This window comes from Podarcis raffonei, chromosome 8 (genome assembly GCF_027172205.1).
Source record: "Podarcis raffonei isolate rPodRaf1 chromosome 8, rPodRaf1.pri, whole genome shotgun sequence".
In the NCBI taxonomy this organism is placed as follows: domain Eukaryota; kingdom Metazoa; phylum Chordata; class Lepidosauria; order Squamata; family Lacertidae; genus Podarcis; species Podarcis raffonei.
This window is the reverse complement of record NC_070609.1, coordinates 11,826,588-11,841,607: the sequence shown is the minus strand read 5'-3', so window position 1 is coordinate 11,841,607 and position 15,020 is coordinate 11,826,588. Positions and strand designations below refer to the sequence as shown.

Genomic DNA, 15,020 nt, shown 5'->3' with positions numbered 1-15,020 from the left:
CAACTATTTAGAATGGAGTCCAAGAGGCAGCAGGGACACGCGTGGCACTGTGGGTAAAACCTCAGTGCCTAGGACTTGCCGATCGTATGGTCGGCGGTTCGAATCCCCGTGGCGGGGTGAGCTCCCGTCGTTCGGTCCCAGCTCCTGCCCACCTAGCAGTTCGAAAGCACTGTTAAGTGCAAGTAGATAAATAGGTACCACTCCGGCGGGAAGGTAAACAGTGTCTCCGTGTGCTGCGCTGGTGCTGGCTTGCCAGCTGCAGCTTCGTCACGCTGGCCATGTGACCCGGAAGTGTCCTCAGACGGCACCGGCTCACAGCCTCTAGAGTGAGATGAGCACGCAACCCTAGAGTCAGACACGACTGGCCCGTATGGGCAGGGGTACCTTTACCTTTACCAAGAGGCAGCAGGAACCAAATTTTGGCTTCGCACAGGGCTCTGCTGGAATTTGAGAGCCCAAGATCCACCACTGCTGCTGTTTTCCCTTCTCCTCCTCACCACCCGCCTACTGAGGCACCTATTGACAGGGCTGGGCCAGTCATCTACTTGTACAGTCTCAAATGCCTGATTATCAGCAATCAAGTTTCATATTTCATACAGTGAAAAAACTTCCCATCAATCCCTGTACAGCAAACAGTGAGTGACAGCCAGGCATTTTTTAGTACTCTGTGGTTTTGCCCAATTCTCCGCTTTTGCCCAGTTTTCTTGCCCATCCTCTGCTATTTCCCCTGCATGTGCCATTTGTTGGCATCTGTCTGTCTCAAGAGACAATGGAGTGCACCTCCAGGGGTGAAGTCAAGCCGCTTGAAAATCACAGCACTGGTTGTGGCTGCAGAGACCGGTAACTTAGCTGCTGCCTCCCGTGTTGTTTTTGCTACATTAGCAACACTGAAGTGACCTCTCCACGATGCAACCCTGGGCAGTGTGCATGAAGGTCCTGGGCTGCCCAAACGACAAGGCCCTGCTTCTCAGCCTCACTGATGTGGTCCAAAGGAAAGCATACATTTGGCACCAGCTTGACTGCAGGAGTTGCTGGAAGGAGGCATAAAATCATAAGGCTCTAGGCAGAGACCAGGTCATTTATTTTATTTATTTATTTTCTATACAGCTTTGCATGCCTGAAAAGAAATAGCATATAAGAAAACAAGTTGGACACAACAATTCACAGTTCTCTAGCCAGTTAGAAACTCAGATATATAAGCTGGGCGCCAAATGGCTCCTTAAAACAGTACATACAGCGGAAGAGATAAGACCGTCTTCTGCTCCTCCACTCTTCCCAGACAGGCATGTGATTTACACCAATCTCATCTGCAGCATTGGGGGCGGGAAATACTAACAGGTTACAGTCGCCAAAAACAGAATGTCTGGTTGCCATTTTGGGGCCAGGCAGCTCAAAGGTCATATTTTTCAATACAACTTTTTGGTTCCTGAAATTTGTGCAGATAAAATATTACAGAGAATTCTACAGGATGTTTAAAACAGGCAAGAGCTAAGGATCCCCAGGCATCCACCTTCACCTGCTCCCAAAGTGGCCAGTAACCAGGTGCAAAATGCGCTTGGCGAATTTCAAACACGGATCTGTACATAACACTGCAATGAAGGTGTGGATGAGGTGATAAGATAGGGAAGTCAGCAGAAAACTAAGAACAACTAGCCCCATTTATTCCCATGCTGGAACTACTTTTTCTTTGGTGTGCTCCTTACATTCTTGGGTGGGTTTTTACTCCTTGGTGTGCTTTTTACACTCTGTGGTGCACTTTCACTCCTTTGAGGATTTAGAGCACTGGAAAGCATGTTACTCTGCATCCTGTACTGCATAACCTGTGTTGCTAAAGGTGATACAGCTGACACAACTTTTTCTATAGCAGACAGAACAAGGGCCACCTTGGAGTTTTTACTTTCTTCTTTGAGACGTTGGATTTCATCTTCCATCTCACTGGCCCTCTGCTGAAATCCTTCCCTCAGCAGTTCCTCTTGTTCCTGGGAAGTTGAAAAGCACACAGAGACAGTTTAGTTGATGGATGGATAAGAAATGGGGCAGCATCTATGAACAGGGATGGGATCAGGCCAGACCTGGACCACTTTGTGTGACAGTTGTGTTTTCGTTGCCAACCAATGCATTTCCCCACTGCACTGTGTTGCCAAATGGCCTCCCATAAAACCAACTGTCTCCAAACTAGACCTGCTTTTTTATTTTGAGCATATAGGGATTTGTGCAAAATCTGACGTGGTTAAGAGCGACAGGAGCTTGGCTATGCGCAACACACAAAATTCAGCTTAATCCTGCTCTGTGTCCTCAGGCAAGCCAATCCCAGCTGGACCCATACCTTCACAGCTAAGAGCTACAAATATTAATGGACTCCCATCATCCATGACCACTGGCTGAGGCAGATGGGAGCTGGAGGCCACTAACATTTGGAGGGTACCATGCTGACTATTCCATCTGACTATACCATCTGTATGGGCAAAATTAGATCCTGACCCACCTCAAGGAGTTGTTGTAAGGAGAACAAAGGAACTGTATAAGAAGTTGTTTGAAGACTCAGGACAAGTACTGTAGAAACACCAGCTAACGTCTATCGAATATATGGAACCTAGGTTTTACCAAGCCACAGTGAGTCACTGAAAAGCTCCCAGACAGTGCAGCTTTCTTGCCTCATTCTGCACCATCCATCAGTGGCTGCTTGCCTGCAAGAGCATATTATGCCCATTTTAAAGCAGATTCCCTAAGTTAGGGATTTTCCAGGCACAAATCAAGGTGACGGCAATCACCTTTAAAGCATTAAATAATTTGTTCTTGATTTTGCTTGAAAGACATAGGGTTATGTGGCCTGTATAAAGAGGGTGATGATATATCCGGGAATATATGGTTTATGCTGAGACATTCAGAAGGGTAAAGGAGGCTGTCTGTGAACTAGATTTGGCCTTGAATGGAGGAAGAGTTCTGCTTCTAAGCATCATCCTAAGGAGAAAGCAGGAGCAGGGGAAATGGGACCCTCCAGATTTTTCTGGTCCATGAGCACTGGCCATACTGACTGGGAAAGATGAGAGTTGGCTCCAGCCACATCTGGAGGACCACAGACCTGGCCTGAATATTGAATCTTCCAGGGGGACGGCTGCATCTGACTCAGCTCTCTTTACCTTGAGTTTATGCCGTATCATCTTTTCTGTTTCCTCTTCCATCAACTTCTTCTCTTTCTCCATCTTCTCCTTCAACAGCCGGAGCTGTTCATCGTGGCTTCGCTTCTCATCCTCCATCATTTGCTTCAGTCTGGCCTGCTCCTGCTCCAACAGCTTCTGCTGCAGCTGGGCTGCTTCGGCCTGAGCGCGCTGGGCTGGGGGCCAGCGAAGGAAAAGAGACAACATGAATACTGAGGGGGCTGCCATCCCCTGCCGCCATCTCCCCTTCACCCTGTGTTCTGTTCAATGTTCTCTCCTTGCCTGAAGATGAGAATACTACATCTGTCGCTATGCCATTCTGCAAAAAGGTACCACAACTGTAACCCTTCCCTGGGAACTCAGAGCCCAGCCGGAGAAGGCCAGGACGTTTACTTTCTAATACATATAATTTATAACATATACTCATTGCCTTAGATATGCACCTTCAATTTCCTTCTCTTTGTCGGTCAGGGCGTGGTCCATCTGAAGGAGAGAGTTTGCCACCGTCTGCTTGGATTTCAGGAATTCTTCAAGAGCTTTGTCTGCCTGATAACACATTGAGAGCAAAAGTTATTCATTTTACAGTATAATGGGGGGACAGACGAGATTATATATTGTGATTAAGGGCAAAAATTGGTGTATAGTAAATTAATAATTGTATCTTAATGAGGCGCTGAGAAATTGATAATAGTGGTCCCTAATCCCTCTCACATAGCCTACAAGTCAAAGGTCTTTTAAACTATTTTATGTAAACCAATTTAATATATTTTTCATTGAACAGAGTTTATTCACTTTGGTAAGTAGACGAACAAACTAATTCACTTTGAATCAAGCCCTATTGAATTCAGTGGGGCTTACTCCCAAGAAAATATTCACAGTATTGCACTCCAGGTCTAAAGTTTGGATCTGTCCTCAGTCAGTATAAGAATGCTCATTCTTTGGATATCACAGAAATGCTGGCTTCCTGTCCTACCTGAATTCCTTTCTCAGGTACCAAGTGGTATTTCTTCTCTATTTCGTCCCGTTTCTCCAGATAACGCTGGTAGCCACCAGGCACAGAGTAAATTCCCATCCGGAGCTCATCTTCTAGCTCCTGGGAAAGATCCGTCAGCACAGCAAAGCAGCGGTCAAAAGACGCCTGCTCATTCTTCTTGCAGAACTCTTCCTTTTTCTGCTTCAGCTCTTGCTACGAGAGACAGAAAATTGGCAGAAAGATGATCTGTTAATAATGATGAAAAGCTTTTCCTCTTCAGTGGAAAGACTTACTAACAAGGCCACATCAAAACTACAGTACAAATTTCAATTGACTTAGCTGTCCCCACTCCCACCAAAAATCGTGGGAGCTGGCTACAACATCAATGATCTATAACGGCTGCATTTCTAAAATGTAGGCCAGTTTAAATTGTCTGGCTCCACCCTTCCTAAAGTTAAAAACTAAGTGCGTACCCAATCAAATTGCAATCCTACCAGTTCTGGGATATGTGTTTGTCTTCCATTTCATCTGGAGAATGTGTCTTTCACAGGTAACTAAGTGAGCAATCCTGCAGCAAGATGCTCCACGATGAACGGGCTAGGATCCAGCGGATCTCTGGCTGAGCCAGGAAGTTCCCCGCACAAGCAGGCTATGCTGGCTTAGCTCCCTCATTCTCGGTTCAGTCGGGGATACACCAGAGTATCCCCCTGATCCTGGTTCAGCCATGACTCACATCTCAAGCTGGCCTAAAGCCTGAAAAGAGGGCATTTAAGGGGCATGATGGGGGCAGGACCGGGGGGGGGGGATCCTAAGTCTATTCTGCTCAGTCATATGACCTGGAAACCCAATGAAAACTCAGATGGCCGAGGGGATGGTGCAGTTCAAACACTTATTGTAAAGGTTTGTTCTCCCTCTGCCAGGCTTAGGATTGCTAGGCAAGCAGTAGCTCAATGGCTGAATGGAGTTTGGTGTATAACTTTACACCAGCTTAACTTACACCGGCCTGCTTTATGCCACCTTTCTATGTTCCTTTTTGCCTTTGGATAACAAGAGGCTGTCTCCATTCTGAAGTGAGATTTTTAGAAAACCGTGCGAATTTTGGAAGGCCCTCCTAAGCTGTGATGCTCAGAGCTAAGCTAGGTAAGTGTTTACAGTGGTACCTCAGGTTAAGAACTTAATTCGTTCTGGAGGTCCGTTCTTAACCTGAAATTGTTCTTAACCTGAAGCACCACTTTAGCTAATGGGGCCTCCCGCTGCCACCGCACAATTTCTGTTCTCATCCTGAAGCAAAGTCCTTAACCCGAGGTACTATTTTTGGGTTAGCGGAGTCTGTAACCTGAAGCATCTGTAACCTGAAGCATCTGTAACCTGAAGCACCTGTAACCTGAGGTACCACTGTATTCTGCTAAGTTTTATTTATTTTTTCCAAATCTTATTTTCTTCTAAATGTTTCCTTCAGCCAATTAACATTTATGTAGGAACACAGGAAGCTCCCTTGTACAGAGTCAGACCAGTATTGTCTATCCTTGGGGCAGCTCAGCCAGTAGAGCATCAGACTCTTAATCCTGTCTCATGTTGAGCAACCACGTTGAGCCCCATGTTGGGTAAAAATATTCCTGTATTGCAGAGGTTGGACTAAAGGACCCTCGTGGCCCCTTCCAACTCTACAATTCTATGACTCTTTCTGCACTGACTGGCAGCAGTTCAACACAACTTCAGGCAGAGGAGACTCCCTGATATGCCACGCTGGCAGAGGTGTGTTTTTTTAAAAAAAGAGAACAGATTTACCTCAAGCTTCTCTTGTGATTTTTTTACCAACTCATCGCCAAAGGCACGGGCCATGAAGATGCCAGTGGCTTCCCTCTCACACTCAGCGTGCACCGCCAGCAGCTCATTGACGGAGCCCGTGGGCAGGTTCAACCGCTGCCCCATCCGCTCTTCGTAACAGGAAATGGCATCACGCACAGCTGCTGCGTTCTCAATCTCTGCCAGGGCCAGCACGGCATTCTCCAAGCAGGGTAAATCCCCGCTGTTGATAGCATTGACGTAGGTCTTCACCAGGTTCTGAAGCACTGAAGAGGGAAGAGTTGGGCCAAGTCACCAAATCAGAAATGGCAGAACAGGGATGCCCATCCCGCTTAACTTTTGTATGCCAAGGAAATGTATCCCGAGTCAAACATCTTTCAAACGTTTGTACTATAACTGGGGACACATCATCCACTGTTCTCATAAAAGAAAAGAAATAGATATTCTGCACAAAACAAGAGGCAGAGAAGACATGTTTTTAAAAGTAATGTTGTAGCCCTCATGCCTGTAGAAAATAACCTGAAATATGAAGGAAGCACTTGGGAATGCTTAAAAAGCAGAGATTACTATTCTCTGCCCTGCACCCACATCACATTCCTAATTATTATTACCTCTCTATGCTACAGGACGCGGGTGGCGCTGTGGGTTAAACCACAGATCCCAGAACTTGCAGATCAGAAGGTCGGCAGTTCAAATCCCCACGATGGGGTGAGCTCCCATTGCTCGATCCCTGCTCCTGCCAACCTAGCAGTTCGAAAGCACGTCAAAGTGCAAGTAGATAAATAGGTACCGCTCTGGCGGGAACGTAAACAGCGTTTCCGTGTGCTGCTCTGGTTCGCCAGAAGCAGCTTAGTCATGCTGGCCACATGACCCGGAAGCTGTACGCCAGCCCCCTTGGGCCATTAAAGCGAGATGAGCGCCGCAACCCCAGAGTCGGTCAAGACTGGACCTAATGGTCAGGGGTCCCTTTACCTTTACCTCTATGCTACATATGTATTATTGCCTTCCATACTTCTGGTTCTTGCCAAAACTGGAAGCAGCCCAATCCATAACTCATTGTCAGCACAGTGTGTATCCTGCAGCTGTGGGGCCACACTGTGATAAGTACGCAACAGTACAACTGGGCTCAGAACCCAGCTCAGAACCAATATTTTATTGAATACAAGAAATAAAACATCAACAAAACAAAGAACAAAGCCCCTATATTAGCGGCACCATGGGGAATTAACTCTGCAGAAATAGGCATGGAAGTGTTTCGGTCTATTAATTCTCAATAAATAAAAGGGGGAGGGGGTGAACAGGATTTTTAGTAGCCAAATGTCATGGGTTCAAGTCATTGCTTGCTGCAGAAGCATAATAAATGATGTATGCGTTTAAAACAATGTTGCTTTCTGCACAAATGACGCAACCAAATTTCTCTGAAAGTAGAATTTGGGTTTCATCACAGAATCGTTACTGTATTTTATTCTGTGTATATAGTTTTCAAAATAAATTCTAGCTAAATGATGTTCAGCAGGCAATCAAGTGAGCAGCTTACATGCAATTCAGCCTGCACGTGAACAAAGAAATCGTCAAACTGCAGAGCAAGGACAAACTAAAGCATTTTCTACAGTCAGGTGGGTCACTATTGGTTTCTGATGTCACCTGATCCCTTCTTGGCTGGTAGCTGAGTAGCACCATTCACCTCAAGCTGACAGCTTCCTACACCCCCAAACTGCTCTGGAGGAAAAAGCCCCCCATCCATGGGGTTCCCAGACTGAGACCAGTAATTAGTATTATTAGAACGGCACTGGGAAAACTAATTACTCGAATCAGAATGGTTCTCTACCCACCAACCCCAGCCTACAATCTTTCAAAAATGTTCCCTACTTCTCCCTGTCACAACTTGGCCTCCTGGAACTGTCTTGGGTCGCGATGTCTCCCAGATGTGTTGGCAGAAACGAGCCACCGGCTCCAAGAAATCTTCCTCCAAATCCTCTTCTTCCAGTTCCTCCAGCCGGGACAACTTTTTCCTGCTAGCTGGGCGGTCAAAGGTGAAACATTTCCGCGAAGGAAAGAATCTGCGGATGCACGACCTGGGCATGTTGCACCTCTGGATTTGCTCACTATTACCTGGGGGAGCAGTGTGAGTACACAAGACAATCGGTTACTATCGCCAAATTCCACAGAAAATGTGCCAACCATCTCCCTGGTGGAGCAAACTCACCTGGTTACCTGTAAACATTCAAGTCTCCATGCCAACTCAACTGACACCTGAGGTCCCAAGGCTTGCTGTAAACTGAGTTAGGATATTGCTCTCTGTTTCAGCACTGCAATGTTATGGCCTTACTCTGAGTACAGTGGCACCTTGGGTTAAGTACTTAATTCGTTCTGGAGGTCCGTTCTTAACCTGAAACTGTTCTTAACCTGAAGCACCACTTTAGCTAATGGGGCCTCCCGCTGCTGCTGCTGCTGCTGCTGCTGTGCCGCCACGGTGCAATTTCTGTTCTCATCCTGAAGCAAAGTTCTTAACCCGAGGTACTATTTCTGGGTTAGCAGAGTCTGTAACCTGAAGCGTCTGTAACCTGAAGCGTCTGTAACACGAGCTACCACTGTATATATTTCCCTCTTCACAGTGCACTTACAGCTCGCATGTGTATATTTGAGATTAGCAGGTAAGACTCCCATGCCATAGGAGTTTCAGGGAGCCCAGTCCAACTGTACAAGCAACTTAGCTTGGTGTTATGAGGTTTTTCACAATTTTGTGGCTTTTAGCTTTTACAGTTTGGGTATCAACATTGTAATTGTTGTAGGGCATTTGTAAACCTCCCTGGGAGCACAATTGAGGATTGGCATGAAGAGTTATTAGTAATGCAGTCTGCAGCCAGAGACAGGTGCCTCAGGAACCGGTGTGATATATCTCTGTGTCTTGCTCCATGTAGCACAGGGGAAATCAGTTCAACCTCTTTAGCCCTCAGTGGCTATGTGACTGGATACATTCACCCACCTGAATATTAGGCCTTTTTGACTTAGATCATTTGTGCACCTCTCAACTAACGGTGTCCTCTCTCCATCTCAGACACTGCATTTCCCCCCTTGCAGTTACTGTACCTGTCTGCAGTCTCAAGGCATTCTCCAGGTACCCGTCCTCAGTTACAGGGTATCCATCTATCTCCAGCTGTAGTGTGAAATCCCGCACTGCCCAGATGAAGTCTGGGAAGAAACGGACAAATTCGGCAGAGTTCTCCTCCTCTTCATCTTCCCCGGAGGAAGCTTTGGCTTTAATCCTTTTTGTCAGCTCAGTGACGTAGCTGGGGAGTGCTAAGGAAAACAATTCCAGGGCTGGTTTGGGGCCTGTTTGAACCTGCAGTTGTGGGCTGGCCGGAAATGATGATACAGCTTTTGAGCAGAGAGATTTACACTACAGAAAGACCACATATAGTCGTACCTTGGAAGTCAAACGGAATCCGTTCTGGAAGACTGTTCAACTTCCAAAACGTTCAGAAACCAAAGTGCAGCTTCTGATTGGCTGCAGGAAGCTCCTGCAGCCAATCGGAAGCCGTGCCGGACGTTTGGCTTCTGAAAATCGGAACATTCACTTCCGGTTTTCGATCGTCCGGGAACCGAAAAGCATGAGTTCCAAGGCATTCGGCAACCAAGATACGACTGTATTGCAATTGTAATTAAGGCAGGGTTTTGTGGCAAGGGGCTGGCATCTCTCATTTTTACACCTTAAGGCCAATTCCTGATTTCATGCCTTCTGGAGTTCCTGCCTGCACCCCCTCCCATGGAGTGAAACCCCTAGGGGGACAACCTACAACTGCCTCCTCCTAGTTCCCCCAGGCCAAGCGTGCAAGGCCAGCTGGGATTTCTGATGCCCCAAAAGGATACTGCAGGTTCTCCAGCGCATTTTGATCAATGGTGCCCATGCTGTTGTACACCAGGGTGCTGCTGAGCAGAATGGCCAGGGCAAAGATCCACGAGTCATTCTGTGTGTTTCCCTGAAACAGAAATATAATATCAGTTACCACCAGGGGGGGGGGGAGGTTCAGCCAGAACTCACCGGAACTCAGTTCTGGCACCTCTCTGGTAGACGCCATTGCCATTAATACCAGGTCAACACACAACACAATTGCCTCATTACATAAATCATGTTCAGAATACCACAACACAAACGCCTCTGACTGCCAACGTCTGCATTCCTATGGACTATTTCGGCTGAAAAAAACCTCCTGGAAAATCTCCTGGAAACCTTGTCACTGAAGAAGCCCAATGGGCGAAACAAGGGTGTATCCTGAGAACTGGTCTTTCATCAGCTGCCTTATTGTTACTAAGTTTGTTACACTCTGAAGACATAGGACAATCCAGAAGGAAGATATCAGTGTGTTGTTTCCCACAGGAACTGTATGTTGTAATCATTGGACTTGACAATCTTTGGACTTGACTATCCTTAGATGTTATGACAATAAAAACATATAGAAGGTTAATAGTAACATGATATGTGTTAGCCACCAGGAACTGTGCTTTGCAATTTTTTGATATGACAATTATATATAATGTTATGTTACTTTACAGCTAGTTACTGTGTGTGTTGTGGTATTCTTAACACCAGGTCAGCATATTTTGTCACAAGGCTCTTTTGAAAGGGCTAGTCTTCCGCTGTCATGCCAGCTGCCATCTCCCCCAGCTCACCTTCTGCACATCACCCAACCCTTCTGTGTCCAGCAACAGCAGTGTGAGGTCAGGCCTGTGGGGGTGAGGGAGGCACCACATCCAGATGCCCTTCGTGAGCCCCTGCACCGTGGCACCCAAACGGAAACCTGAGGAAAGAGCGGGCAATGATTCAGAGACAAAAAACAACAGGTGCCAAGGCTTAAGGCACAGGTCACTGGGAAACCCCACTGAACTCAATGAAACATTTGTCACATCCCCATCATAGCTTTAAAGCACATGAGTTCCACACACACACACACACACACCACAAGAATAATGGGAACTGTAGTTTGCTTGGGTGCTGGGAATAGTAGCTCAGCAAGCAGTGAAAGAAAACTTGTGCACAAAACAAAGAAGAACCTATGTAAGCTGTAAAGTGTCGAGCAGATTAAACTTGGGGCTAGGATGCGGAAGAACAGAGTTGGAATCCACACGGGGAGACATTGGGCTAGTTCAGGGGTCAGCAACCTTTTTTAGCTGTGGGCCAGTCCACCGTCCCTCAGACCATGTGGTGGGCCAGACGATATTTTGAAGGGGGGGAAATGAACGAATTCCTATGTCCCACAAATAACCCAGAGATGCATTTTAAATAAAAGGACACATTCTACTCGTGTAAAAACACGCTGATTTCCGGACTGTCCGCAGGCCAGACTGAGAAGGAGATTGGGCCGTAGGCCTTAGGTTGCCTACCCTAGTTGCTGTCTCTCAGCTGAACCTATCTCACAGGGTTTCTGTGAGCCTAAACTGTATCTGGGGAAAACTGAATACCACCTGGAGCTCCTTGGAGGAAACGTGGGGTGTATATATATATATATAATAAAAAATAACCTGCCATATTTGTGGAGCCTCCTGTGAATACTGCTGAGTGGGGACCCCTGACTCAAAGTCCTATCTCCCCTCTGGTTCTATATAAATATTAATTTACTCCTCTTCCTCCATGCTTCTCCCCAGGCTAGGCAGAAAACCCAGGGGCTCTGATACCCTGTTCCAGACACACCAGACTCCACTGCCTTGCTCCTCATACGGCTACTAGACTCCAGCCCTTCCCTTGAGTAACAGGAAATATTCATGAAGCCAATCACCTTTTCTCTTGCCGGCAAGCCTGTTCATGAGGTAGGACTTGCCAGTGCGGTACAACCCCGCAATGGCCACCACCACCACTGGCTGGCAGATCCTGGCAAGCACCTCTGCAGCCTCCCGGTTCACCACAAGCTTCCCGTCTGGCATGTTCTCAATTAGGCAAACAGGAGCCTCCATGTGGACCTGCCCTGGGGCCATCGTGGAAAAGATGATGGGTCTGCAAAAGGAAAACAGGAGCTCACAACATAGTGGAAACTCAAGTGTGTGTCTGCCTATTAGTGAGTCCGTGTTTCCCAAACTCGGGTCTCCAGCTGTTTTGGGACTACAGTTCCCATCATCCTTGACCACTGGTCCTGCTAGCTAGGGATGATGGGAATTGTAGTCCAATTCAATTCAAGTGTCTCTCTGCCTGTGAGCGAGTGAATGAGTGAAACCTGACTGGAAAAAGAGTTCAAGAAGGGCACAAATCACGATTCAGCTTCGCCTCACTGGGATCCCAGATATCTTCTGGCACCTGAAAGTTACCCAGTTGGACATTCTCAGGATAGTTGTGACAAGTCTACATCTGTCCTAGATGCTGTCATTTTTCTTTCATGCAGACCTGGAAATAGACTTTGTCCCTGCTGTCACCATTCTCCCCCAGCACCACACCTATGGCTTTCATTTTATCGGAACTGATGTGAAGCCGGCAGAACTGCCCCCCCCCCCATTTAAGAATACATTCTGGCGTGCCAACATTTTAATTCCTGCCCCTCCCGTGCCTCTGTTGCAAGAGCCACGTATTATTTATACTATCGGCAAAAGTTGAAGCAAAATTCTAGCTGCACGCTGCAGGCACGAAAGCAAAACTCTCCACTGCAAAGGTCAGTGCGGGGGGGGGGGAGGGCGCGGCACGGAACTTGCATGTTTGGTTAACCCTTTCCTTGCCAGCCACCTCCCCGCTGCTACGATTCCCTTTCTTGCAGGTGTGTCAAAACTTGAATATTGGGGAGGCCCAGGTAAGCCCCACCCCGCATAATCGATCACATGACACGGTGCACACACCCCATTTGAATGACAACACCCTTCAACTTGGGATGGGGGCTCAAATATTTTATTGGGGGAGCAAAAACCCCTCGGCCCCTCCGAATTGGCTCCTACACTCCCTCGGCTGCTTTTGCTCCTGGCTAAGATTCCCGCGCCGTGTTTACCTTGCAAAAAGAAAGGAGCGCTAGGGGTTAACAACAACAGCGACATCGCGAAGCTGCCGTTTCTTACTTTTTGGTGTTGTTTTCTTTTTTGCAGGGACGGCCCTCGGGAGGATGGGTCTTGACCGGACTCGATTGTTGCGGGTTCTCTCTTGCAGACGAGCTGGCAGGCCGGCAGGAAGAGGGAGAGAGCCTTGCTCGGAGTTCCCAGCGGAGACGGCGGGAGGGGACGGCAGGAGAAGCTCAAGCCTCGCCTTCGGGGTAAGCAAGAACTCGGGAATTGCAAGACGCTTTTGTGGCTCCAAAGCTCTTGCAGCGCCCCAGCTGCTTTTTCAGGAAATGGGAGGTCGTCGCGACCAATCAGCCTCCTTTATTGCCCTGGCGAGGCTTCAAGATATGCGAGGACCGAAAGCGAAAGTGCCCGGGCTCCGCACCTCTTTCTCTGAAAGGCGCGCGATTCCGGGAAACGAGCAAACAGAAAGACAGGTGGAATTAAGCAGTGGGGGTGGGGGGCGGAATCCTTCCAGTGGCACCGTAGAGATCGGCTAAGTTTGTTATTGGCATGAGCTTTCGTGTGCATGCACACTTCTTCAGTTACACTGAAACAGAAGTCACCAGACCCTTATATATAGTGAGAGGGTGGGGAGGGGTATTACTCAGAAGGGTGGTGGGAATGGGTGATTGCCTGATAGGTGTGGTTAACGACTGCAATTGGTCTTACAGGAAAAAGCAAGGGGTGAGATGGCTAAAAATAGCTTTATCATGTGAAATATACTCAGAGTCGCAAAGTGATTTCATGCTCTTTATTCAGCTCATAGTGGTGAGGAGGAATGAATGAATGTCCCCTCAAAGCATCTGCTTTATATACATTATTTACACAATGGGCTGCACATGATTGGCTAATTCCGGAATTCTACTGTAAGCCAATCAGGTTGTGGATTCACTTCTATCTGGAGCATGATTGGGTGGTTCCTGCCAACCAATCATACTGCTGCATTGTTCTAGGACCAATCAGACTGCTGCATTCTGAATCCTATTGTTCTAGGACCAATCAGACTGCTGCCTTTTGGATCCTATTGTTCTAGGACCAATTAGACTGCTGCAGTTTGGATCCTATTCAACTCAGTACATAACATCATGTATAATGAGATAAGAATCCAATGTCTCTATTCATACCAGGTATCTCCATGGTTCTAAGTTTGGTGAAGGTAAAGGAACCCCTGACCATTAGGTCCAGTCGTGGCAGACTCTGGGGTTGCGGCACTCATCTTGCTTTATTAGTTGAGGGAGCCAGCGTACAGCTTCCGGGTCATATGGCCAGCATGACTAAGCCGCTTCTGGTGAACCAGAGCAGCGCACGGAAACACCGTTGACCTTCCCGCTGGAGTGGTACCTATTTATCTACTTGCACTTTGATGTGCTTTCGAACTGCTAGGTTGTCAGGAGCTGGGACCGAGCAACGGGAGCTCACACCGTCGCGGGGATTCAAACCGGCGACCTTCTGATCGGCAAGTCCTAGGCCAGGGGTCTGCAACCTTTAAGACAAAAAGAGCCGCTTGGACCGAAGAAAAAAAACCTGGGAGCCGCAAAACCATTGCGACATTTAAAACAGTGGGGAGTGTTGGGGCACACAATGTGCCTCCTCCCCTCACTAGTATCCACCCCAGAGCAGCGGCAAAGGTGTAAAAGAGCCACATGCAGCTCCGGAGCCGCAGGTTGCTGACCCCCGTCCTAGGCTCTGTGGTTTAACCCACAGCGCCACCTGCGTTGCAATTCAGCAACTTATCTTTCCAGTCTCTTTTTGAAATTCTTTTGTAATAAGACAGCTACTTTGATATCTTGTATAGAATGTCCTCGGAGATTGAAGTGTTCTCCTACTGGTTTCTCTGTCTTGTGATTCCTGATACAGTGGTACCTCGGGTTAAGAACTTAATTCGTTCTGGAGGTCCGTTCTTAACCTGAAACTGTTCTTAACCTGAAGCACCACTTTAGCTAATGGGGCCTCCCGCTGCCGCCGTGCCGCCACTGCTCAATTTCTGTTCTCATCCTGAAGCAAAGTTCTTAACCCAAGGTACTATTTCTGGGTTAGTGGTGTCTGTAACCTAAAGCGTCTGTAACCTGAGG

General features: G+C 47.5%; 1 protein-coding gene across 3 annotated transcripts in view; it reads right to left on the bottom strand.

The window, feature by feature from the left end:
• Nucleotides 1-1,060: 1,060 nt before the first annotated feature.
• LOC128418354 (guanylate-binding protein 1-like) overlaps nt 1,061-15,020 on the bottom strand; it is a 61,345-nt gene continuing 47,385 nt past the window's right edge. For 2 of the 3 annotated variants that reach the window (XM_053397946.1, XM_053397948.1), the window contains 10 exons: nt 11,712-11,926; nt 10,609-10,736; nt 9,808-9,917; nt 9,028-9,227; nt 7,807-8,049; nt 5,920-6,203; nt 4,132-4,344; nt 3,602-3,704; nt 3,141-3,334; nt 1,061-1,979 (listed from right to left, as the gene is read on the bottom strand). In XM_053397946.1, coding sequence (XP_053253921.1) covers nt 1,677-1,979; nt 3,141-3,334; nt 3,602-3,704; nt 4,132-4,344; nt 5,920-6,203; nt 7,807-8,049; nt 9,028-9,227; nt 9,808-9,917; nt 10,609-10,736; nt 11,712-11,926 — 1,993 coding nt within the window. In that variant the 3' untranslated portion in view covers nt 1,061-1,676. Of the gene's footprint in view, nt 1,980-3,140; nt 3,335-3,601; nt 3,705-4,131; nt 4,345-5,919; nt 6,204-7,806; nt 8,050-9,027; nt 9,228-9,807; nt 9,918-10,608; nt 10,737-11,711; nt 11,927-12,966; nt 13,383-15,020 lie in introns of those variants that run through there. The other variant, XM_053397947.1, reaches the window with a different exon arrangement.